Below are 24,484 nucleotides of genomic sequence, written 5' to 3'. Positions count from 1 at the left end.
TTGGATGTCAAAGATACACACGAAGAAATGAGAATGGGCATCTTGATTTCAAAAATGCAGGGAATCCGCTTTCGAGTGGACAACGCGCTAGAAGTACTGTTCGAGAAAAGTCACATAGGACTATGGCCAGGAGCTCTGCTAAGAAGAACGCCCGGAGGCGAACAAATCCCCGTGGTTGGGACAAGCAGAGATAAATCTGTAACAAGAAAAAGAGAGCTCTGGAGCAAGGTTGGCCGCAAAGCATCCCTGTGCAGTGCATCTAAGGCATCTTCTGATTGACGCTCGAGCCAGCCAGCTGTTCCGTTGTGTCTTGTGGTGGTGGGGGGCAGAACGACACTGAGAAAAAAAAAGATTCCCCTGAACAGAAAAAAGATTGCCAACTCCAAAGACAAAGACCGTTAGGACCTCTGAGAATCTTGGGCAGGCTTATCCATTGAGGCAGCCACCTCGAGACTGGATCAAGCTTTGCTGGGGAAAAACGGAAGGATCGCATACCCTGTCCTGCGACCTGGTGCTAGCCGTTGCATCGTTGCATCCCCGATAAAAAGAGAGAGGCACAATCTGTATGGGGACGGGCAACCAGAAGCAGCCGCCTTTTTCGGCACTATTGTTCTTCATGAGTGAGTGCCTTCACGGCGTTCGATCCTTGCTGAGACCCGTTATGTGAGTAGACAGCGACCGCGCGTAGGCCGTTATTGTTGAGCCGGTAGTGTAGTACACCAGGGTGTCCGGCACAACACTAGAGTACCGCTACCGACAAGGACGGGTATCCTGGGGTGAACACGAGACGCATGAGGCCTGAGGTCGTAGCGGATGCTGCAACGGCAGAAGGCGCTGGGCATCTCGAGCACGCGGACTCGCCACGCTCCGGCCGCCGCAGCGCAGTTCCGCGCGACGGCCGGGCGGAGACGGCGCTCGACGGCGGAGAGCGGGAAGAGGCTAGCAAAAGAAGAGAGTTTTAGTTATTCTCTTCTGCAAAGTTAGTCAATCACTAAGTAAAGGATTCAGGTAGCTTGAGGACTACGAGTCGGAATAGACTGACACCCCGCTACGAGTGTCAAAACGCAGCACTCCCCGGTAGCCGATTAGCAGGAGCGTCCGGGGAGCTCCGAGGGTAATGGTTTCAGTCCGGTCCCGTCAGCTGAAAATAGTTGAAAGTGCTCTTCTCGTACTCAAAGACCGTACACCATGTTGTCTTCGCGGAACTTCGCCTCTGTTGCAATTCAGAGCACCGGCAGGAAGTAGCGCAGTGCCGGCAGTGGCAGCACACGACTACGCATATATACGTACAGTAACGACGATATCGTAGGTGTTTCATATCGAACCACTTGATTGCCCGACCGGAGCTGCCATGTTGTTTGTCCTGTGTAACTGTTCCGTGACTGCGCCTTCGACGCAATTCGAGGTATCTTGTACTCTTGGAGACAAACGGGGACACCGGGGAACAGGAGAATTACACAGGCGCTTGGAAGCCGCTTACGTCGGCCTCGGGAGTCAGGGGAGACCGGGCTTCTGAATCAAGCAGAGCTCAGAACTCCGGCTACGAGCCCTCCGCATCCCGGTTTGTGCTGACGTGCTGCTTCGGTGACTAAAAGAAGTTTAACAAAACAAGAATGGGGGGCTGAAATGGGGATCTGATCAGGGCCTCGACCATAAGAATCAGCTGTCCAGTTTGAGCCTCGACGGCGTGTTGCCAAAGGACAAACGCTTTTTCTCCGTTCCTTCCTTGCGAATGTTTTTCACGAATCAGACCCCGATAACTGCAGACACTACGCATTTCGTCCTCCGCGTTAGGTGGAAACAGAGATCTGAAGAATGTCGTCTTTATGATGCAGAATACAAGGCTACGAACGAACGACTTCCTAAGAAACCTCCTTCATATTCTTGGAAAAAGACAAGTCCTTAAGAAACCTGAGCTCCCTCCAGATCACTCACAAAACTACATGCCCCACCTCCTAGGCGAGAAGCGCTGACCAGCATGCCTGCAAGCGGGCCAACCGGAAGACTGCGGATGCGGTTCGCCCGTGAAGCTCGAACCGCAGTACAACGGAAGCCAAATGGGTGAACGTACAAGCCGAGATATCACCTGGGAATCACCGCGTCTGTCAGGGAAAGGAAGACACGCGACTCTCGTCTCCTCGGTCATAGATCGATCATCCTTTCTGTCACTGTTGTTCTCGAGAAAAAGACACGGCTCTCCAACCACTGAAGAATATCCTGGAACCCTAATCTCTGTCTATATTGTCTCCAGCTTATTCCTGGATGCGCAACAGATTTCCTGCAGGAGTCAGTGCGGTCACGTAGAGCAGTTCCTGTACCAGGCTAGCTACCGGATGGTGCGATAGGTGGAGATAGCACTCAATTTGTTTTGGCCACAACTGTGGAGCAGATTTATGCCGCTCGTTGCACGGAGCCCAGGCCGTGCAACAAGCCCACTTGGTCCGCAATCTAGCCATACACACCGTCAGTTCAGCAACCGCTCAGCTCCGTCCGCTGGAACCTGATCCAGGAAGAAGAGAAAAGACTCCCAGTCGACCAAGCCTGTTGAAAACGAAGACAACAAAACGTCGAAAAGGCTCTACCGAAAAGACCGAGTACATTTTGCGAAATACCGCTGCCGCATCCGGGCTTTTACTATCCCAGACTCCAACGGCTTTCCCAGGGGAGTCAATTTGGAAGTGTGGACAGTTGTACTCACAGAGAAAAGCCACTCACACTTCCCCGTGAAGCCTCGCCCATGCACTCAGTGGGCATTCGGACTTTGTAACCTATGCCTGAGACTGGGATTCTGGAATCTGACTACAGTCCAATGGACACAGATGAGAGAGAGGGCGTTGCTCATCCTGCTTTTGTCGTGACCCGACTGCATAAGGAAACTGACTCCAGGTCAGCGAGTGCTCCGGAGACGCAGTTTGCTGGAGAGAATGTACTCAGGCCAACGATGGAATTGTGTAGTTACGCCCGCTGACGGAGGTCAGTTTTCTAAGCCCACGAGACTGTACGTACGCCTCGCCCTCTTCCGGCTAATTCCAGCGCTTGCGTGGAAGGGACTGCAGAGACGCGCAATGCCTGTGGAAGAGGGAAGATGAACAAGGTCTTGAGAGTAGAGTAAGAACCGCGCCTTGCCAGGTGACTGTGTTAGCATAGACCAGACTGCACACAAAACAAACGTATCCGTTCCCAGACAGTGAGGAGACCCCGCAACACATCAGGAACATGGAAGACTGTGCAGCCACTCCTCAGTCTGGCAGGATTTCCGTGGCTACGCTCTCTCACCATCAGCAGGGGCCCATTCCCATATACACCGAAGCATGTCACCTCGGCACAGCCGTCTTGAAGGGTTGGAAGGAGATAAGATGTAAAGGTCAGGATGAGGTAGAGGAACACCGAGAGGAAGAACTTCACCATAGGGCCCATGTATTACCCGAGTCAGGGCTCGCCAAACGCAGTCTGGGGAAGTGACGTAAACAGACGAAGTCTCATTTTCCATGAACCGAAAGAAAAACTGAATTCTTGTGAGTTGCTCTACTCTTACCAGAAGAAGGATTCAGACACCTAGAAAGAAGAAAGACGTCTACCTAAAACGCAGTCAAACCGCCTCCACCAGAGGGAGAGAATGAAACAACCCATGGAGACCTCAAAGACGTTGGTAGTGGCGACTAGTCAGAAACAGAAGTCTTGCTTAGGTATCTGTCATCCATCATGACAGGCTTCAGTGCTGTATCCGCAAATCAAGCATTCACCTAGCCCTTCTCACCGATGGCGTCAGCCGCGATTGGGCTGTTTTGCAAAGCCGTCCCAACTCGCTCGTAAACCGACTTGCGTCGCGCTCTGCTCTTCCTATGCAGGCCATCGGAGCTTCCATCTGGAGAAGACGAAATCCCTGAGAAATCTTCTTCTCCTCCGTTACGAGGGTCATCTAGACCTCGAGCTACTTCAAGGAAGACACTATAAGCAGCTGAAAGAAAAAGAAATCACGAGTGACTGTCTTTGGCGGGTGTTCTTGTGCAAAGCATGTGATCGTAACATGCCCATCTTGGCGCATACCTATCTTCTCCGAGCAGAAATCGGTCATCTCTGAGTATAGGTACAGGAAGTGTATGCAATACATCGCTTATGTGAGTGCGTATGTACGCGAAGCAGAGCAAACACGCATGTCTTCATTCCGCTCGAAATGCACTGAATCGTATACAGTCATCTCCAGTACGCCTATGCCAAGCCAGAGCTGCGTTCTGCTTTTTGAGGAGCTGGGTAAAGGGCGTAAGCAATTCTATGCACGGAGGGTTCAAGGGTGTAGACCGGCAATGCGTAGAGTACGGGCAAACATAACCAGTCACTAGCGTACCTACGCATGATAGCACTACGGAAACAGTCAGGCAGGGGGAAAAGGCAGTCTTGCTTGGGTCTCTGTCATAGGGCATAAGAGAGTATAAGGAGGGGCCAAACACAACTCGTGGCAACTGACCTGGCATGTACTGGATGGTCGGACAGAGTGCTGCCCCGGCATTGGGCTGCAGAGGCCACGCGAACTTCATCGTCATCAGTTTCTCTTCAAACTCCTTCCTATCCAAAGCCGGACCGGGCTTCGTTGATTTGAGAGAATTCAAGTTTTTTCTTGAAGGCCCCTCGCTTTCCTCTCCGTCGTTCATGCCCTCCTCTCTGTCAGTTCTCCTTCCCTGCTGAAGCTTCGGCAAAAAAAGCAACTCCCATTTCTTCCTTGGAGCACAGCTCGCCCGTCCTCTGTTCAGCGTTCCTCTTCTTTTCAAGGCCCCAGTCTTCTGTACAAGCATCGACTCCTGAGTGCTTGAGAGCCATTTCATTTGCTCACTAGCTAGCCATGCTTCCCAGTCCCAGCCAGGTATCGCTCCCGGCTCAATCTGAGAGGAAGGTTCATCATTCTTCCTCCCTAGGGGTGGGGAGGCACTTTCTGCTCCTCCTTCAGTCTGGCGTACATTCACATTGAACGCGGCCGTGCTTTCCCCTATGTCGTGTGAGGCAACTGAGCTGTTCTGTTCAAAGCCAGGAGAGAAGCGGTTTCTCCTCCTAGATCCGGAATGGCTTCCTTCTTTTCCCGCAGCTGGGAACTCCACGGATTCAGAATCCTTCCTCTTTTTGCTGAGCTTGGGGGCCAGGTGTTCATACACGGCAAGTATCTCACGGGCGGCGAGTGCAGGCGAGGCCACTGGAGAGGCGACTACGCTTCCTACTGTCGAAATGTCAGTCAATCTCCCGAAAATCTGAAGCAGCAAAGAGGCAGTCAAGTGAACAAGACGGATGAGCGATGACGTCTTCAACGCGGCAACTAGCCGTGATAATCCGTATTCATTATGGCTTCGAGTTTGGGTCTGGCCTTTTGCTTGGAAAAAATCAGCAAAGGAAGTCAACCAGACATGCGTCACCCCTACTTGCTCTCTATATTCAAGAAAAGTACTGCCGAGTGTATGGAGTCACCACGCAGTAGAATCTAGGCGGCCAGCGGCCGAGTGTCTACACAGCGGCAAAACGCCCAGCTGTACAAGGTGAAGCACTGTTAAGTCCCGCTGTAATATCTTGCGTGCGAGAGATATCCTCGTTGGTCTTCTCTCCGACGCATGTTCCCCGGAGAAAGAGGCGGAAGCGTATTCGGGAAGACACGAGAGGTACCGCGCTCAAAGAAGACTAGCTCTGGCCAGTCCCTTTAAAAGCAAAACAGTCTCACTGTCCAAGAGAGAGGTAGTGATCCACAAGGCAAAACTGTCTCCAGCCTAACTCATCCACTCGACAGCCTATCGGCTGAAAAAGCTGTACGTGGAGAGACACTTCCGTCTACTTGGGACGATGGGTAGAGGAGGTTGTCCTGCTGTGAATGGTAAACACACATGCTTACTGTGTATGTACCGGGGAGAGTCGGCAATGCTGTCTCGCTGAAATCTGGAGTTACACAGGTCGCTAGATCTGTGTTCAGGTGATTGGATGACTACAACAGCTCCCCGATAAATGCGCTCTATGGTTGTGAGAATGCAACAGTAGGCTGCCTCCGGAGACACTCCGTCGGACGCAACCACGCGTACAATCCTCACCTTCACAAGATCAAGACCGACGAAACAATACAGCTTTGCCCCCCTCCGTCTGGGCTGCTTCCTTACAGAACGGTCTCGCCATGGAACGCACTCCCCGCTATCTGCCCTCAACCCCTGAGAAAGACATGGCTGACAGCCTCGCAGATGCTTCTCCATCAACGCTCTCTCGTTCTGTCTACAATGCGAAACAGCAAAACAGGAGAGTTCCCACCTATGCGATCTCCGCTTTCCGACTCCATTGGTGCTCAGTCGTGCAAACCTTCGCCGATGCCGCGACTTTGCACCCACCGGTTTGTCTTGATACATAATGGTTCTTTCTTCTATGTTCTTCGTCTCTGGGAGGCGACCGGAACGAAGGAAGGCGCGTGGCTGCATAGCTGAAGTAATGTTCTCGTGGGGGTGTCCATGAAAAAGATGGGCACGCCTTTCCACTGTGCCCCCCGGTTTGCGGAAGGCGGCGGAAGGTTCCTCATTCTGGAGGGACCGAAGTGACAAAGGTGACCAAGAAAACACAGAGAAGGGAAACACTGTTGAAAAAGACCTTTGCTCTTTCTCACTCCGCCTTCCTCCTTCTGTTCCATTTCTATTGAATCGAGACTTCTGGTGAGAAGGGGACGCAAGGACGGATACGAGTACGGCAAAAACGCTCAAGAAAGGAAACGCTGGAAGAGCTGTTGTGTTCTTTTCCTCACTTGCTCGGTGTCTGTGCTTCACCCTGTTTCCTCCCCGGCCGGCAGCGACAATGCAAGGACGGGTCCGAGAACGGAAATTTCCTCTATGAAGAGAACACAGTAACAGCGCACCGAAAAGGTCGCTCGAATCCAGCTGCTGGACTAAGAGAGGCGGCACAGAAGCCCTCCAGGTTTTTTCTGTCCGAAAGGAATGCGACCGCCCTTGAAAGGCTGCTAAGCCTCTAAATCCGCGAGCATAGAATAAGGGTAGGGGCACGTGAAACGACCGAGAAGGGCAGGGTGGAGCATGAGGCGACAGCAGCACTTTCTCTCCGGCCTTTTGTGGGCGCGGACGGATGACGGCATTAGAAGTGTTTGGAGTGAGAACAACCAAAGGATCTTGACGTAAGCAGGCAGACAATGCCAGCAAATCGAGGAACCATGAGTAGGAAAATAAAAGGAAAAAATGTAGTAAAGGTAGCAAGAAAACGAGGTCCCGTGAAAGAAGCCGCATGGCATAGATTGAGAAGCATGGAGGCGAAAACACACCGCGATTTCTCACACCGTCGAGCAGCGCTAAAAACAGCCCTTTTCGATAGCGTGAAATTCATTCACCCCAGTCGCGCAGTTACAGCTGAGGTACTTCGGCACCACGAAAACACGGACAGCTGACAAATTCTAAAGTGGGAGCAGGTACACATCGGGCACGAGGCCGGCTGTGTTCGCCTGAAAGAAGCTCCCAGGGAGAATGGCTTCTGCTCCTGAAGGGGGAAAGTGTTCACCCAGCCCTGCTGTGCATTCACATTTGAAGACAAGGCACCTGTGACGGTATCAAGTAAAGAAAAACCCGCCCAGTCTCTCTCCAAAAAGCACACATGGCCCGAGTCACGGGCTTCCAAGAGACCGACGTTGAACGGATGCCTAGTTAGAAGGGAAGAAAGTGCAGACGAACGCCATTGCTTTCCCTCTCGTTTCGTAGGAGAAGGAAACGAAGTGCAGATGGGCACGCCACGAGACGGAGACACTCAGAACTATTCCATTCTGGAGACACTCCCGTTCCGCATGCCCAGCCAACATGCAACTGCGGCCCGCCACTGACGTGCCCTCCCTCAGGATGTATGGCGTGAGGAAGCACAAGGAAGCAGCTTATCAGCACGGCGATAAAGTAAGCTTAGGAAAGACAAAATCTACTGGAGCAACTACCGGCTGACTCAATATAGAAACTGAGAGAATGGAGTGTGTTTGATGTGCCTCTCTGTCAGGTTCTGCTTTGGGGTTTATCGTTAGTGTAACCGCGTCCTAGTGCGACAAGACCGAGACACGCTTTAGGACCGAAAGCCACTCTCTCCGGCACTCGACAGAAGAAGTGTGAGCATTTCTCAAGCGGTACATGTTAGCATTCCTACTACCGACAGCAAGCGAGGAGGGTGGGCGTAAGTGTTGGGAAGCCTGACTCGAAAGAGAGCCCGCCTCCTCGCCCGCTAGTGCTCACCGGCGCACCGCGAAAGGAGAGGACCGAAGAATCTTTCCTGCTTCAGGGAAGTCCGATACGGCTCATATTGGACACTATAGTACCCAAGACACTGCTTATATGTTTCAAAGAATCGATAGCTTCCAAAGGGCTCATCAGGTGGCCTTGCCTCAGAACGTCAGGAAAAGCGCCCGCCCAACTTTTTAAGGCCCAGTGAGGACAGCCGCTATACTCTCCACGACACCGCGCCTCACGAACCGCGGAACAATCTCGGCTGCCGAAGTGATTCCCGTGCCAGTGCCCCGGTGCAGCACCATAATTTACGACAGCATGAGATACGGCGAGGCGAGCCAGCGGGTTCGTCTGTGTTTGTGACTGTTCCATTCAAATTCCCCTGGAGCCCGCAGCCCGTTGAGCGCTGGTGTCGCTCGAAAGCAGCTCTCGTACAGCCACGTGATCAACATCAAGCGTCCATGCTCACGTGGTCGCTATTACTCGGACCCTAGATAGACGAAACACTGTTCGTTGTTTGAGGGAGCGCCGGCTGTACTCCGCCAAGGGCAATTCTCGTGGAGATTCTTTGTGCTTTTCTTCGAGTGCCCAGCGTTATTCCTGCCCCGTTTTGTGTGTGCGCTCCAGCCTCCTGAAAGACAGCCCACCCTTGCTCTCCGTTTTCGCAGTGTCCACCTCGGTCACAGGGAACTTGCACGTTCCCCTCAGGGAAGCGTTCGCGAAACACGGGGCCGTCCAGACTCCGTGACCGGGCGCGACCTCCCAACTATCGCCGGGAAGGTGCTTGCAGCGGATTCGAACTACACTTGTAGCCGCTGGCACACCGGAGAAAACCAGGTGTGCTCTTCCGCTGGAGTCCTTTTACTGGTCGAGACAACTGCGCACGCGTAGTCCCCGAATGGCCTAGAGAATTGTCCCATGGGACCAGCCGGGTAGGGAAGACTAGGCTCGCCGGGAGGGAATACTTTACTTGTTGTGCGTGCATCCACTCGGCACGCATCGACTGGACGGGCTCGAGCCGTGTCACATCGAAAAGGGGTGGGAATAGAACCAGCGGAACCATGGGACGCTCCCACATCTACGAGAAAATGCCTGGACTGGCCCCCTTAACGCCTCCCGCCGACGTTGGCAAAATACTTGACACGTGGCGTTTCATCTCGCTTCGGGCGAGATCGATTCATAGCGCTTGCCGAACGCACATGACCTACAGAACGCGCGCGGGCTCCTTTCTTCGCTTTTTATGCTTACTTAGTGTGTATTCGCCTTCATTAAACCTATTCCATTGTCAATGTTCTTGGCGCAGCAGAGCAATTCTCCTACAATACGAAAAAGGCAGGTGTCATTTTCTGTTTTTTGGGCGGTAATGCACAAGTAGAGAATGCAATTTTGGATTGTCAACTTGTGCGCCAGCAGAGGCGCCTATGTGTCAGTCAAGAGAAGTGTTCAAGATTGTCCCGTGAGCTGGCTCAGTGTCGCTGTTTAGCTTTTTCGTAGAGTGTTCGGTTACTTTCAAGTAGAATTGCTCAGGAGTCTGGCTGTTGCGAACCAGCGTAGCACTCAGTTGTAGCTTTTCACCGCCAACTTGAAAACCTGTTGCACGTCGATCCCAGTTGAGATTCTGGTTCCGCCCCTAACTGTACTTCAGTTCACCTCTTGTCTCGCAACCCCTGTGTTGTGTGAGGCCCCGGAGACGCTCTCCATCTCAAAACCTCTTCTTTTCCCCAGCCACAACCCGTCCAAAGACCCACATCTTGAGCACCAGCCTAATCCAGTTTCCAGAGCCGGTTTGTGTACCTCGCCACACTATCCGTCTACAAGGCTCGGGAGCTTTCTCTTTGGCTTTTTACCCCTGCCAGATGAGGTCAAGCGGTACTCGCCCCGGTGTGCTTTGAGTGTTGCCGAGGACGTGCGGTTCTTCACAGGTGCGAGGCGAAACGCCTGTCGCGACTGTTTTTTCTCCGGACTGTAAACTTCGCTGCGTGCCCTCGGAAGTGCCTGTCGGGATCGGAAACCATCGAAGCTTCACTGTCCAGTAAAGGACCGGGGATTGGAAGGAGGTTTGCGACCTATAGAGTTTTCTTTCTCTTTCCGGCTGTCTCCATCCTTAAACAACCCCGTGTCTCCTCTCGGAGACGATAATCGATCATGGGAAACAAAAACTCAGTGATCCCGCTGGTGTTCGACATGAAGATCAAGGCGAGGGAGCTGGTCAGGCTGAAACGTCGTTTCCTTAGCGTTACTGTGGCGGCCCGAAGTCACAGCAGCAGCTAATGCCGGGCCGGCTGCCGCCATTTCCTGAGGTTGCACCTTGTTCGGACCTCCCTGTACACATATTGCTCGCAACTCAGTCGCACCTCTGCGACCTATGCCTGGCCCTCGTCAGAGGAGCGCGGACAAGATGAGCCGGCTACATGCATCTGTGCTGTCAGAGGTGTCTCTCTGTCTACCAAAGAGCGTGCGGTTTACCCCACTTTACCCACAAACTCTATCTGTATCCACCTTGACCGCAGAGCAGCGTGACGGCCTGGGCTCATGCGTCGGAACTGTCACTTGTTCTGATCGAAGTGATGTTCTCGAAACTGAAGTGGTTCCAGTGGGACTGCCAACAACACGCGTGTCCGACCCAAATAACCAGCATCTTTTCCTCAGTGACTGTACGCCACGTCTCCGGATGCCGCCCTTTCACTAGAGGAAGGGCTGAACGCGTGCTCTTTTGTATAGGGATTAATATCTTTAGGTGAAATGGCTCCCTCTTTTGTATGCCAGTCTAAAAATTCTATTTGCCTGTGTATCATTGAGTGCCGTGACAGCAAGTAAGAGCACACATCTCCTCGGTCGTCGCGTGGGCACAACCTTGAGTGCACGCAGAGCAGATCTACCAGGTTCAAGATTTCCCTCTTTTTGGGGGGCCGACTCTTCAGCGTCTTGCCGAGGATGTTTGAATGAGAACCTCTCGTGATTTGTCTCCGGTTGCGCGTCTGTCTCAGAAACGGCAGAGTGAGAGGTGTTACCGCGAGAGCGAGAGTGAGAAGGGAAAGGTACGACTCGCTCTGCAGAAGAACAATAAGGAAGGGGCCCGGTAAGCAGTAGGAACAACAGATCATTCCTACATCTCACTGCGCTGTGCTGCCAAGACTATGGTGGGACCGCGCTGGACACAGGGTGCGGTCTTTTTGAAAGGTTCTCATTTCACAGGGTGAACCTGCAAGCGTTCTTGTCTTCGTCGCTTGTTCACGTACAGCTGAAATCAAACCTGACCCGAGTATAACAAGTACCGACAGCCGCTTGAACCTGTGCGGGTGCGCGTTTGTGAACCGCAAAACCCCTGTTCACATTGTTTCCTGGTGGAGGGCTTTCGCACCAGTGCCTCGGTCTCCGCATTGTTTCAGTCAGGTCTTCCGTAGGCTCGGAGAACGTTCTCGCACCAAACTGTAGTGTGAACGACCTAGTGAAAAAGTGGTTGTCTGTTCTCCGGCCGCGTGCCTCTGTCCGAGTGCCGGAACAGTCTGCACTGGTCAATCGTGTCGATGTGGTACTAGACTGGGCTCAAACATACTAGCTGATAATTTCCGCATTCTCTCCTAGCTTCCCCCGGTTTCTCGCTGCCACGCAGGATCTTCGCACAAAATTTCATCCGGAAGCAACAAGAAGGACTGCACTGTCTGCAACTCTCCTCGAAGCTGGACGCTGTCGCCTCCCGGCTCGATGGAGCCCACCGTTCCCAACAGGTTGGCGTTGCGCAGCCGGGCAAGCTGTTCTCTTTGTGTCTTGTAGCCGACCCGTTGATAGCAGCGGGGCTTCCCTGCGGCAGACGTTCCGACTGCTCTCGAGCCTCCTGGGACTCGGGGCCATCCTACGCAGTTCCGCGTGGGTCGGGCAACTTCGTCGGATACGGTGGATATAGGTGTTCAGCTGTCTTTCTCGATGAAATGAGAACCCCCAGTGTTTCGATTCCCAACAGTCAGCTGCGGGAGCCAGTCAGCGGCTCAGACGATATCGTTTGCGGGCCGGCGGCCGGGAACTGTGACAGGAGTTGCTTGCTTCTTTTCCTTCTATTCCGGCCGTAGGGTTTACCGGGGCTGCAGTAAACTCAGGGGTGTGCTCATGTTCGTCGTGATATGCAGATGAGCAGACAAGTTCGATCCGCAGCATGCGGGCTGTCCGACGCATTGCGAAATCTCGACGGTGGCACATCGCTACGGCAGATGGAGGAATTTGCCAAACTCTTCGATGATCTCGTGAGTGGTCGCCTTGCTCAGCCGGAGTGGCCGATTACGGCATAATTGTCTAGACTCCAAGCGTCACCACCTGGGAAGAAAGCCAGGCTTAGGGCACGAAGACTCAGGGAATCAGCGCAGCAGGGTTCGGTGCGGTCGTGCCGGTGTGCCGGACGTTGCACGCCCTTTCTATTTCGCGCGGTCGCGCCTGACGTGCACCCCATGGGTCGGCATTATACTTGGCAGCGACAAAGATGATGGCTTTTGAGAATAATGAAATGAAAGCAGTCTATGGTGAAGGGAGACAGCACGGTGGAGAAGCACGCAAACGCTGTGCGGCAACGAGCAACGCTGTTGAAAGGGAGTTCTTTCTGTGGCATCCTGCACGCAAGTCTTGAAACCAGACTGCGAGTCCTGTCCGTGCCTGCGTTCATTGCCAACGGGACAGGATGTCCGGAGTGACTCGGTTTCGACTCTGCTGGACGCTTCGACCTCCACGTCGATTCCACTGGAACGGGTCGACGAAGTACTGCACCAGGTAGCCAAGGCTTCGCATATTGCTTTGGAGCCTGATCGGCATATTTCTGTCGAGAGCCTGCTCAGTCCACCGCCTGTGAGATTCGATCATCCGGGTAAGACAGGTCATCTTGTCCACCTCACAATGCTTGGCAAATATGTCGTTGTGCCCGGGTTTGAAGAGCTCTGCCGCGCAATCTCTGACGACCCAGGCAGCTGCAGGGGCTTTCTCATACTCTATACTTTGAACTGACGTGTGTGGTGTACAGTTTAGTCGTGGACGCCTTCGGTACGGGTGCCAGTTTTTTGCGTCATGATGGGCGACTGCACGCAGCAGTGTTACGTGACAAATGAACAGATGGCAGTACTGCGGACGACGTGACTAGGACTCATTCTGAAACCAGCAGCATGAGGCATCAGTGCCTCTGGCAGGGGCCCGGTGGATGCGTAGGAAAACCGTGGAGTATCGAAGAGAGCCACGACACTCTTTCATGAGAGCGGGAATGTCTCGTCAGTGAGCTCCAGGCCTTAACAAGGCCGGGGTGCGCGGCATTTCAATTGATCTGGCTTCACTATGACCTTCCTAGAACCCGGCGAGCTCTACAGCCGGGCTGAACCCAGTTGCCGGGCAGTGCCAAAAGTGCAGTCCAGACTCGTGTCACACTCCTCATCTGTGGCTTTGTGACTTGCTTGTTGGGCTTTACTTAGGGCCTGCTGCGTGCCCACCAAGGAAACTGACTGCTGTTGATGTGGGGGAACCCATTCAGCGGCAAGCGATCGGGAACTGCTGCTCTGTTGGTGATCCCGGTCTTTCCTCCCGGGTAAATGCTCAAAGGGCGATGCGAGGATACACCAGCCAGTCTTCCATCTTATGCAGGTCTCCCGTCTTCCTGCTGGCAAGGTTTAGGGTTTAGTGTAAACCCTAGACCCTAAACTGTTTCCATGATGCCATGATGCATTCCTGAAGATACATGTTCAGCCGGCGGACGTCACCGCCGCACGGGGAAATCACCGGAGGGGGCACTGAAACGCACGACCGAGTTGACGACACAAGCCGGTACCCAGGAGGGGAAGGCACTCGGTTTTGGGTCCAGGTGTTGATTTGTCGCTGACTGACCACACGCGGTGCCGGTCCTCATGCTTAAGTCCAGCTTAACTTTTTCGCCGCCACACACACGTCAGGAGAACCCCCGAAGCGCTGTTGCCGCATTGCCAGAAAAGTGGTGTCCTGTGTTGCTGCTCCACTTCTATTCTCAGGCCTGGTGCGGTGCTTTTTCTCCTGCAACTCATCACCCTCAGCTCTAGAGCCTCACGGGCACGCCGCTTTTCGTCGGCGTGTGGGGTAGAGGCCGTCATTGGACTCGTGAAGTCTAGCGCTTTGTGTCTTCGAGAACGGCTGGCCGCGTGACTAAGTCCGGACCTGTAGTCACTTGAGGAGACAGACGGCACAAACAGACAGCGGATCGTTGCAACTCATTCACTTCCGGACAACCACACCTACTGTGCTGTCGTGCCGGCGTGGAACTGTCCGGTCGTTTGAGGTTGCGCAAGCAGTCACGAACAGCCATGCCTGTCGAACCATGAAAGCAACATTGTGGAGGCGAGAAGTGTTATTCCTCCGGGGACTGGTAGAGGCCAACGCAGTCAGCTGACTCTCCTCGGACAGTCGAGCCTGCGACAGGCTCTCAAGACAGTCTTCAGTTTCGACCGCGTCACCATCGCTGTAGAAGGAACCTAGCTCTTTGCTTTTTTATAGTGAAGATTCAAGGAAGAGGGCCTGGCGATAGCGCAGCTTTAGGGGCGCCTTGCCCCTCAACGGGTGTCCGGTTGATAGCTGTCCTAACTGGTTAACGAGTGGAACAAAACATTACTCCCCAGGTTGATCGCAGTCATGTGTCTGGCTCCGCCTGACCTGTGCCTCGGACCTTTGTGCTCGTACTGTAAAGCCGAATCTAGAGGATAAATAGTAATCGCTACTTGATCTTTGCCAGTTTCTCTCTTCATTGCCTTCCTCGTTGCAAGTTCGGTACTGAGTTCGATCCGGGCTGACTGTGGCTGCCACGGGCCATGGACTTGACAGTCCCAGACTCCTGCAGCAACCAAGTCAAGGTAACGCACCGGCGCAGAGTCGGCTGAATGTGAGAAGGTGATTGACTGCCCCGCTTTTAAACCCCGAAGCTATCGTGTCGAGCTTTTTGGAGTGACATGCCACGACGGACCTGCCGACAGACTGCTGGCCGCGGCTTCTGCTGGCTGGAGGTATCATTGTCAGAAGGCTGTTTAGCTAAGCAGATATTTCGTTTTAGTGCGCGGTAACCTGAGTAGCTGTTGATGGCACCTTGAAGGACACCTATGTCTTGTGCCCATAGACGGACGGCCCCCCCTGGAGGACGGCAGAAAAGGCTGCTGCGCAAACGGGTTAACACCAGGGTCACCTCAATAGTGACACTGGGTAGAATCCAGTGCAGCCCCTTTGGTGACTTCGTGATCTTTCAGGTTCTCGTGGATGGTACATGGACAGTCCCTCACTGCCCAGCCTACAGCCTCAACCGGGTTCAGGGAATAGATATTAGATGCTCAAGAACATTGCTGCATGTGTGTTGCGGCGCCGGTTCTCGTTTGCCGCTGTATCTGACCAGTGAGCACTGCAAACCTGAGCGCTTAGACGAGAGCACAGTTTGCACCCCCTGCTTTGAAGTGAAGCCGAGTTTCGCGTTACTGTGACCTTTCTCTGACGGGAGAGATCGTCGCACGTCTTTACGTCTCCTGAAACTAGCAGGGGTTCTGCAGGATGGCGGAATCGCTTGCAGTACGTTATGCTGCTGTTGATTACTTTCGTTAGGGCAATGCCTCACTCTGTATTTGTTCCCTAGTGCTCAGCTGGTGGTAGACATTATAGTGGAGATACGCTGGATTCCGCGAAGGGCGGGCGGGCCCAAAGCGAGAGAGGAAAGTCGCAGATAGCTGTCACAGCTAGCCTCCTAGAGCTCGTCGTTCTTCCAGATGTCCAGATTACCAGCAAGATGGGACAGCTGAGAACGAAGCAACCTGGCACTGCCATCAGGGGGCAGTGCACAGCCAAACTCCAAAGGTTCCTTCTGCCTTCCCCACTTGTGCGAGACAGTGGACCCCAAGCTGCTGCCATCCCTGGGGTTTCTTCCCTGGCAAGGGTGTGCTGCGAGGGTGTGTAAAGCCCGTTTCCCACAGACGAGAGATGACGATAATCTGACCTCCTAGGGCACTGAAGAATGCCCGAGGAAAGGCACGAGGAGGTCTGTGCATCACCTGAGGCTTTGAAACTTGAACTGTTGCCAGCTGGGGACACTGCAGTGAAGCAGGACGGCCGTGTGAGCGGTTCGAAGCCGCAATGATAAAAATAATACCAGGCTGTGGTATGAAGACAGAAGAACGCTGAGGCCTGGGCTGTCCGGCTGTGGGCTGCTTTCGAATTCGATGCGAATGCGCGAACTCCGCGTGCCAGATCACCTTGGGGTATCGGAAAAGCTGTAGTCACTCATTCGAAGACGTGACGCGCTTTTCCAGCATTCCAGATGCTGTAGCTGTGAAGACAAGCGGGCGAGCGTACAACAGCCTTCTGCTCGCTTTTTGGGCTGTCCAAGCGGGTCTGCTTTTCTTAGCCTGTTGCCCGCGTGCAGGAAGCTGGCGAGTGGGAGAGCGCCCTTCATCCAAGAATTTCTAACCGGCCCGTTTTCTCCCTGTCTAATACGTTTGCTCTTTTTTCTTGTTGACTTTTTCCTGCATAGGGGACACAAGATCTTTTACGCCCTGACGTACCGTTGTCCAATTGCGGCGTTGTGCTGTTTGTTAAGTCTGCATGGGCTCTTCGCTGTCGCCTGGGTGACAGCAGAAGAGAGAACTCTCAAAGGCACAAAATCGCTGTCTCTCCTGTTTTCTTAGTTACTTCCTAAGATCCAACAGGAGCGCTTGCGCAGGGTTTTCCTACTTTCCGACCTGCGGGCTTCGATCCTTGCGTCCTTACTGCGGCTGCCCTTCGTGGTGTCTTCTCCCACTTTGTCTTCGTCACTGTGGGCCCTGGAAGTGAAGTCTGGCGTCCCGGGCTCGGACGAGCTCGAGGATCGAAGTCTGCCTTTTTGCCTCACTTCCTCGAAGCTTAGTGATACTTTCCCGTCTTGTTGGCAATGAGGAGTTCTTGGCCCCGCATGCAGCATCCCGCTCAGCCAGTACTCAGTTTCCCGTTGCGACACACGACTGTGTACGTGAATCAACCAACGCATCTGCACGGGGGGTTCAAGTACCATATCAAGCGGTAACTCGAGCAAGCCTGGGTGGGTTCCTTTTTTTTCGGAACTGAGGCAGTCTATTCTTCGCGGCTTACACAAGGCGAGCCGCATCTTTCTTTTGAAGACAGTTATATCTCCTGTAGCCGTACACACGACGTAACCGCGCTAACTTTTTTCTTTCTTGGTGATATCCTATACTGTTTCGAGTTATTCGGACGTCTGACTCTTGTCTGCCCGTCCGTTTCTCCGGACTGCGTCGTTGTTCTAGCCCAGGCCTTTTATTCTCCCGATGTGCGTGCGGCTTAACGATAGCATGCCCGGGTGTCCGTACACCTGAGTGCAATCGATCAAAGCGCTGCACTAGTCATCAAGTATTTTTCCTCATGTTGGCTCCGTTGGAGGCGCTACATGTCTCCCTTGTGTTTCAGTGAAAAATGTCAAATTCTTTTGGTTCCTTTCTTCTTGGCGGCCTCGTGCAGCCACTCCTCGGGACCCTACAAAACTGGACTAAGAAACGTGAGGAGGACAAGGAGAATACCCCAGTGGGGGGAGACAAGTCTTCTCTTTCGGCCTCTTCAGTTACCTCTTCTCAACAGTTTGGCCCAATTCTTCTCCGGCAGGGTGGGAGAATTATCCCAGCAGATCCTGCCCCTCCTGCAGGTGTAGGGCGAGGAAGGGCCAGGACGCCTTCGCATGAGATCTGTAGTGCTAGGAAACGTAGAAAAGGGGGAAGGAAAACTCATTCTTGTAAGAAGGGGCACAAGCTTCATCGGACAACTACTGGGATTCCAGAAGAGTCTCTTGAGGAGATCGATTCATGTGTACAGAATGTCTCAGAAGGCTGTCTTCTAGTTGAGAAGCAGTTGGCGTGCGGGACGGGAAAGGTGATGAGAACTCCTTCACAAGAGGAGGGGGGGTGCTTGACAAAGATAATTGAAAGGACACAGGTGCACACACAGCCGACAGGAGAGGAGGGAAAGCAAGAAGAGTTCTCAAGGGGTGCCTCTCTCCCGGCTCTTCCGTACATCAAACAAACACAAGACCCTCTGCAATCGTCTGGAGAGAGCACAGAAACTGTTACGCCGGAGCTGGAGATTCCTCCATCTTCTGCCTTCATTCACTCTGCTTCCTCGTCTTCCTCGCGTTCACTGCCTCGTCCCGGAGAAGACGTATCGATCGTTTCTTTTGCAGGAGGGACAGAAAAACAAAACAGTTTTAAGTTTATTGCCGGGACATCCTTCGCCGCACAAGGACGTTTAAACTCACTACAGTCAACTCAGATGGATCATTCAATCCCCTCAAACTTTCCTTCTCTTCTTTCCGGTTCTTCCTCTTCCTGTTCTTCGCTTGTCGCGTCATCTAGCCTTCTTGTGTCTTCTTCTTTTGGAGGAAACAACCGGGTAGAGAACACTGCTGACGCCCGAGTGCTACGCCACCCTCCTCCTATTCAGTCAAAAACCTGTCCTTCCTCGGGTGCTGTCTCTCCCTTTGGTCCCGCTTCTTTATACTCGTCCTCTGCCTCTGCCGTGGAGGGAAGGTCCGAGCCTGGCGTAACTCACGACGGACACCCAGGGAAGATAGCGGAAGAGGATGAAGAGGATGATGATTGTACGGGCTTACAAATCCCTCGGTTTGTTCGTCCTGTGACTGCTCTCAGTAGTGTCTCTTCAACGACAGCTGGAACATCATCTTATCGGTCTTTCTCGTCTTCGCGAGATGCTGATCGTAGCGGAAGTTCATCTGCATCATCGCTGGTAGCTTGCCAAAGTGGTGCAGGCGTATGCACATCGGGTACCATGGCACATGGCGTTAACGCGAACGTGCATAAAGAAGGTTGTGTCACGACAGTAGACAGCTCTGACTCGCAAACACCGAATGCTTTTTACTCTAAAGATGAGCCTAGCGAAATGAATTGGCCAAGGCTGGAGAGGTCAAATCAGTTCCCGGGTGTAGCTACGCATGCTGGCAGGTCGGCGGGCACGGTGGGACAGTGTCAGGCTCCACAGCGATCAGAGCAAAGTGCCAGATCTGTTTTTTCCAGAAGGATGCACAGATCACAGGATGATGATGATGATGGAGGGGAAGAGGAGCAACAAAACATTCCAGATGAAGGAGTAGAGAGCCGAGGAGACGAGTGGGTAGACAGGGAGAATGACGAAAACCAAGAGGAGAAGGGGCCAACAGAGGTCTTCGGGCATCGTGTTTTGAGACCTTTAAGGAGTAAAGACCTTCAACAAAACTACGACGCCCTCATTGACATTGTACGATACGCAAAAAAGAGGTATGTTTGCTTTGAGAATCTTTTGCGAAATTCCAGACAGAGTTCCTCTGCTTTTGCTTCTTTTCCACAGTTCAGTGTGTAGTTCCATGGGAGCATGCGTAAAGGTAGCGCCTTACAGGGTCGTGAGGGTATGACGTTTTCGATAAGAAAGAGAAGGGTTGTCTGCAAACTCTATTCATTTCGGGAGCTTGTCGTCATCTGTATCAAGAATTTCCTCCTTTTGTCCGAACAAACGTAGTTGTTTGAAGATCATGACCCATGCGTGGTATTCTCCGTTCTTTCGTTCTTTTGTAGAGCTAGGAAAGGCGGCTGATTGTTGACGTGTATATCACTGTATTTTCTTCTCCCAAGCAATGTGACGCCGGGTTACAGGAATCTTTCCTGAATATGGCTGCACTGGACTGAGGGTTATACACAGCAAGGGTGTTCGCATGCTAGCTGTATTGACTTTGGTTAGTGAAAAGACCCTCTGGGTTCTTCATGGTGAATGAGAACCATTCACCGCTCATCAATAAAAGCACATGCATGGGCTGGGAGGTGGTAGAGGTGTGTGGTGGGCTCGGGGCGTCGCTGTGTCTCCGCTCACGGACATCTGAAGTCATCCTTTTCTCTTTCGAGATGCTGGCGTTGCAGTATCTATTGTCGGGATGTTGTGGATTGAGGGTTTGTAGCGTAAGGCAAAGATTTCCGTCTCATATTCATTTGTTTGTGGGTGTTTTCTTCTTCTGTTGTCTTCTTTAGATGCGAGAAAGAAAGTACTGAGCTCTTGCGTAAAGACATTCCAATTTTGTACTACGCCCGAGGTCTGCATCATCCTTCCCATGTAGAAACATTCGGGAAACATCCTCCACCCCAGCGATCTCGGCCGTATCCTGCTTCTATTCCGTCTTCTTCTTCATCCCTTCCTTCCGTATCGGCGGCATTAGCTGCCGGGGCACGACCTAGTAAATGCCCAGCATGGGCGACGCCGGAGAATCTCGCGAAGGCCGTACACGGACAGGAAAAGTTTAATCCTTTCACGGTCTTTGGGGAAGCTCCCCCTGAAGTGGTCCTATCGGACATCTACGATGAGCGTCACTATACGTATGTTTCCGTGAACACTCGCGCATCACATCCAGCAATCTTCCGTCTTTTATCGGGACGAAGACACCAGGGACTGCGGGGTCTGGATAATGCTATGGAACAGAGGGGTGCGGCGAGGCACCCGTTGGATGAAGAGGAGAGGAGAATAAGAATCAGACAGACACAAGAGAAACTACGAGATCAAGTTGCCAGCGGAGAAATTTCCGCTGAGGAGGCTCAGAGAAGGTGGGTACGAGAGCTCCAAGAAAGTTTAAATAAAGAAGAACAAGATACAAGGAAACAACTCAAGGCGTTCCAAGACGAATTGATTCAACACGGATTTTCCGGGAAGTTAGATGCTAGAGCCTTCAGAGAGAAATTATTGCCAGCGTTGGAAGCCTGGTGGCGAGGTCAGTGTGAGATTGAGCTGGACTGGAGACACGACCCGCTAACGAGTGAAGAGTGTACATGGTACATTGAAGCTATGGGAGCGGTAGTAGATGCTACTGACGTAATATCGTTCAAGCAGGCTTGCTTTTGCCCGACTCCTCCTCCTTATCAGCCATGGGCTTGGACGGATAGCCGCTTCCGTTTGAGACAGAAGGCGGAGCAAGAGCGAGCTGCACGGTTGAAGACAGCCAATGAAAAGAAAGAGAAGATGGGAATGCGATGTAACAGACAGCGGGTGAGGGGAGGAAGAGGGAGGAGAGGAGGGCGGATAGGCCCAAAAGACGTAGAACATTCCATTCAGGATGCGGAAGACAAACTTCACCAGCCCCACAGTGGAGAGGTGGAAGATGATTCTCAGAGAGGAAAAGGAAAAAGACTGCGATGCTCCACTCGACAGGATAGAGGTACAGACGAATACTCAAGAGATGGAAATGGATGCGTGTCATGGTACTCGGCTGACGCATCCCAAGCAAAAGCTAGAGACAAGGGTGATAAAGCTCCGGGTAGCACACCTTCAGAGGGATCGCCTATCACACCTCAAGTGAGACTTGGAGTGAGGGGGTCGGTCCTTGTCACTCGGAGAGGACAGATCATACAGGAAGAGGCGGGCAGCGGGGGAGAGGCCGACACTCGTTCATCCAAGCGACAGAAAGGGGAGAAGGCAGACCTTTCAAGGCAAAATCTCCGAACATTCGAGACAGAAAAGCCAACTACAGCAGCTGACACAATCAGTGCCTGGTCAAGCTCAGATGGACACTACAACGTTTCTGTCCTGCAAGACACTGTGGTGCACAACAGCGCGGAAACCCAATCAGCTACCACAGCAGCCACTCACACCCTTGTAGCTAGCAGTAGCTCTCGAGCATATCATTGGAACACTCCAACGAAAGGAATTAGATCTACTCTTGAGAGGAGGGCTATTGCAGAGGGTGTCCTCACAGGAAAAGTGGTAGGGCAGCCGCCAGGCGGCTCCCTTCGGAAAGTATCCGAACACAAAGACATGCCCACGCAACATGACTCCGCTGTTGCGGGTAGCAGTTGGGGAGATCACCTGGGTAGTCGTGTCCTGCAGACCGGACTTCAAAGTGGTGGAATAGAACGAGTAAACAACCAGCTTTCTCCCTACTGTGGCGTATTAACGAGTGCGCTACAAAGTCCAGATTCTGCGCAAGGGGGGGCATTGACTCGAGGTCTCCGTGGGCAAAATTCAATAGCTGCTCCGCTGACGGCTTCCTCTACAACTTTAGACAGGTCCTCACACGTTTCGCCTGAGTGCATTCCTAAAGCCGCCAGTTCAGGTGGCATTGACCTAACAGCTAGAGACGGCTGGAGGCGAAATCCGTTTTCACGGCCCCTCGCGTTGATGCCTCGAGCTAGGCTTTCAATTGATCGTGTCTACGGCGCAAGGCACAATGACGTCGGAAGAGCCGTGTACCAGGGGTGGTCACTCTTTCAGCAGACACACCAGGTTGCATGTAGTGGAGTCTCAGGGATAGGACCGATGCGCAGGAGATCAAAGGGCCGGGGTATAGTCGAAGAAATGAAATAACAATTGATGCTAATCTAGCGGAACTCCTGACTCGTAGCATGTGCACCATTGTGCGACTCTCGTGGCATCGATACCACTCCTTCAACGCTGAACAGTATGGGGGAGGATAGATAGTTCACCTGTTAGAGGGGGGGGGGGCGGTCGCCGCGAAGGAAACATTGTTGCGCGAGACATGGAGGAGGAAGAAACAACACACTGCTTACTGCCGCGATGCACCGCACCCGACAAAAGCCGACCGTTAAGTGCCCCGGAGAGTTCTTTTCGTCTACAGGGCACGAAGAATCCATCAGTGCGTGGAGTGTTTTTATGATCTGTAAACTGGACGGTCAAAGAGCTATGAAGAACGCGAGACTTCGTAAAGCAGTTGCGTTTCCTTGAACTCCGTTGTGGGGATGCGGGCGTAATATGCGTCACGGGCATTACCTGTCGGCCCGCCTGAGAAACGCGGGCTAGACCACGACAGTCGAAGTACGGAAGAAGAACGAAAACGTTCCCACCACACCAGATAGCGTTGTGTGCGTCGTACGAACACTTCTTAGCGGAGATCTTACTGCGCGTGCAGACAGAAGCTTTTCCGAGACGAGTGGGGCCCTGTCAAGAGCGGAACAGGGAGGACGCTACGCAAGCGTTCTCCCTGTTGCGCTCATCAAAGAGAAGCAGCTGTAGAGCAGTCAAACCTCACGGTGTGTGGGGTAGCTGTTCCGGTGTTGGCCGCAAGCCTCTCCGCAGAACGTCGGCGGGTAAGACCATATACAGGCGTATAAGGTATCTTATATATATATGTATTAGGCGTTTTTGAAGATAGGTGTGCGGTGCATGGGTAACGGCAGCACTCTGCTCTGTCTCGTTCTGCGTACGTCTTCCTACAGTTCAAGCCTTATCTCGCAGCCCCGGGTGTTGAGCCCGCCGTATCGTCCGGTGCGCCTCACCGCTGATGGTTACACTACCAGGAGGCGTAAGCTGGGACAGTCGGCAAGAGAGGCGTTCACAATAGAACGTAAGAAATGTGTCACAACTCGTCGCCGCATCTAATGTCAGCCTGTATACGGAGACCGTCAGTCATGGGTCAAGACATGCGCACACCCAGGGGACCGTGCGCGGAACGAAAAACAAAAAGGTCCGCTTAGCTGGATAACTAAGGCGAAAACGCGTGAGGAAATAAATCGGGCTCAGCTGCCAGTATGCGAGGCGGACACTTCGTTTGGCCCGACCAGGCATGCAGGAATGCAACCCGGGCAGCTTGTAGGTTTCCACCGTGCACCATCAACTACAGGAGCACGTCACGGAACTGAGTGCGATGGGGGACGTGTTCGCCTGTCCGGCACAAGCTGAACGTAGTTAACGCGACAATAATCTAGCACACCAGGACTGACCTCGAGACTCGTGCAAGTCAGGAGTCAGGGCCCGGCCAGTAGTCCCGTGTGGCTGCCTGTGGCTGAATCACCACAGGCAGTATCAGCAGGAGTGGGTCAGTTCTCCGCAAACTGGGAGCGGCCTACAGGGACGAGAACCATCAGAAAACGGCAGCCGACTCCGGGGCGGGAAGACAGTTTTCCTCCCGGGTACTGCTTCTCCACCGCACAAGCGGCTCGCGCTTCGGACCAAGCACCCACTAAGTCATACCTGATTGGTCAAAGGAGCTGTTGTGCTTTCGAAACGCGGAGATACCGCATTCACACAACCGCGACAACGCAATTACGCAACCGCCCAAACACGAGTCCAGCTACTGGCGAATGTAACAAGAAAGTCGTTGACAGCTGCACAAAAATAACATTGGATAGGTGTGAGCTCCGCCACGCCCAGCACGATCGGAATCAACCGCGAAGCTCTCTTCCCGTCACTCCGCTAACGGACTACTAAGGGGAAGAAAAGAACAAAACTCTCCTTCTTCAGGAGGAAAGGCACTAACTCTTCCTCCCTTTTCTCCCTCTGTC

General features: G+C 53.0%; 3 protein-coding genes across 3 annotated transcripts; 2 read left to right on the top strand and 1 right to left on the bottom strand.

The window, feature by feature from the left end:
- Positions 1–1,626: 1,626 nt before the first annotated feature.
- CSUI_005428 (uncharacterized protein) lies at positions 1,627–7,762 on the bottom strand. Its single transcript, XM_068065604.1, has 5 exons — positions 6,060–7,762; positions 4,466–5,237; positions 3,758–3,958; positions 3,277–3,450; positions 1,627–2,541 (listed from the first exon to the last, which is right to left on the bottom strand). The coding sequence occupies exons 1-5, from the start codon at positions 7,242–7,244 to the stop codon at positions 2,465–2,467; spliced, it is 2,409 nt and encodes an 802-aa protein (XP_067922413.1). The 5' UTR covers positions 7,245–7,762; the 3' UTR covers positions 1,627–2,464.
- A 1,587-nt stretch (positions 7,763–9,349) lies between these two features.
- On the top strand, positions 9,350–14,957 carry CSUI_005427 (snf7 family protein). The gene is made up of 7 exons (XM_068065603.1): positions 9,350–10,421; positions 11,201–11,292; positions 11,827–11,941; positions 12,338–12,451; positions 12,879–13,062; positions 13,655–13,767; positions 14,204–14,957. Exons 1-7 carry the CDS (start codon positions 10,359–10,361, stop codon positions 14,249–14,251), a joined length of 729 nt encoding a protein of 242 aa, XP_067922412.1. The 5' UTR covers positions 9,350–10,358; the 3' UTR covers positions 14,252–14,957.
- Positions 14,958–16,573: 1,616 nt separating this feature from the next.
- On the top strand, positions 16,574–23,027 carry CSUI_005426 (inner centromere ark-binding region protein). The gene is made up of 2 exons (XM_068065602.1): positions 16,574–19,489; positions 20,231–23,027. The coding sequence occupies exons 1-2, from the start codon at positions 17,643–17,645 to the stop codon at positions 22,548–22,550; spliced, it is 4,167 nt and encodes a 1,388-aa protein (XP_067922411.1). The 5' UTR covers positions 16,574–17,642; the 3' UTR covers positions 22,551–23,027.
- Positions 23,028–24,484: the final 1,457 nt, after the last annotated feature.

The sequence above is a fragment of the Cystoisospora suis genome (assembly GCF_002600585.1).
Source record: "Cystoisospora suis strain Wien I chromosome Unknown contig_2632, whole genome shotgun sequence".
NCBI classification, from domain to species: Eukaryota; Apicomplexa; class Conoidasida; order Eucoccidiorida; family Sarcocystidae; genus Cystoisospora; species Cystoisospora suis.
The sequence above is the reverse complement of the archived record's forward strand: the minus strand, read 5'-3'. Positions and strand labels throughout refer to the sequence as shown.

Excerpts from the sequence above, each read along its gene's own strand:
- CSUI_005427 (XM_068065603.1), top strand. The coding sequence starts at position 10,359 with ATGGGAAACAAAAACTCAGTGATCCCGCTGGTGTTCGACATGAAGATC. Across the intron at positions 12,452-12,878 it reads CCAAACTCTTCGATGATCTC|GATGTCCGGAGTGACTCGGT; the intron begins GTGAGTGGTCGC and ends CCAACGGGACAG. Across the intron at positions 13,768-14,203 it reads ATCCCGGTCTTTCCTCCCGG|GCCTGGTGCGGTGCTTTTTC; the intron begins GTAAATGCTCAA and ends TTCTATTCTCAG.
- CSUI_005428 (XM_068065604.1), bottom strand. The coding sequence starts at position 7,244 with ATGCGGCTTCTTTCACGGGACCTCGTTTTCTTGCTACCTTTACTACAT. Across the intron at positions 3,959-4,465 it reads GACCATCCAGTACATGCCAG|CTGCTTATAGTGTCTTCCTT; the intron begins GTCAGTTGCCAC and ends TTTTTCTTTCAG. Across the intron at positions 2,542-3,276 it reads GGAATGGGCCCCTGCTGATG|GCTTGGTCGACTGGGAGTCT; the intron begins GTGAGAGAGCGT and ends CGTTTTCAACAG.
- CSUI_005426 (XM_068065602.1), top strand. The coding sequence starts at position 17,643 with ATGTCAAATTCTTTTGGTTCCTTTCTTCTTGGCGGCCTCGTGCAGCCA. Across the intron at positions 19,490-20,230 it reads GTACGATACGCAAAAAAGAG|ATGCGAGAAAGAAAGTACTG; the intron begins GTATGTTTGCTT and ends TGTCTTCTTTAG.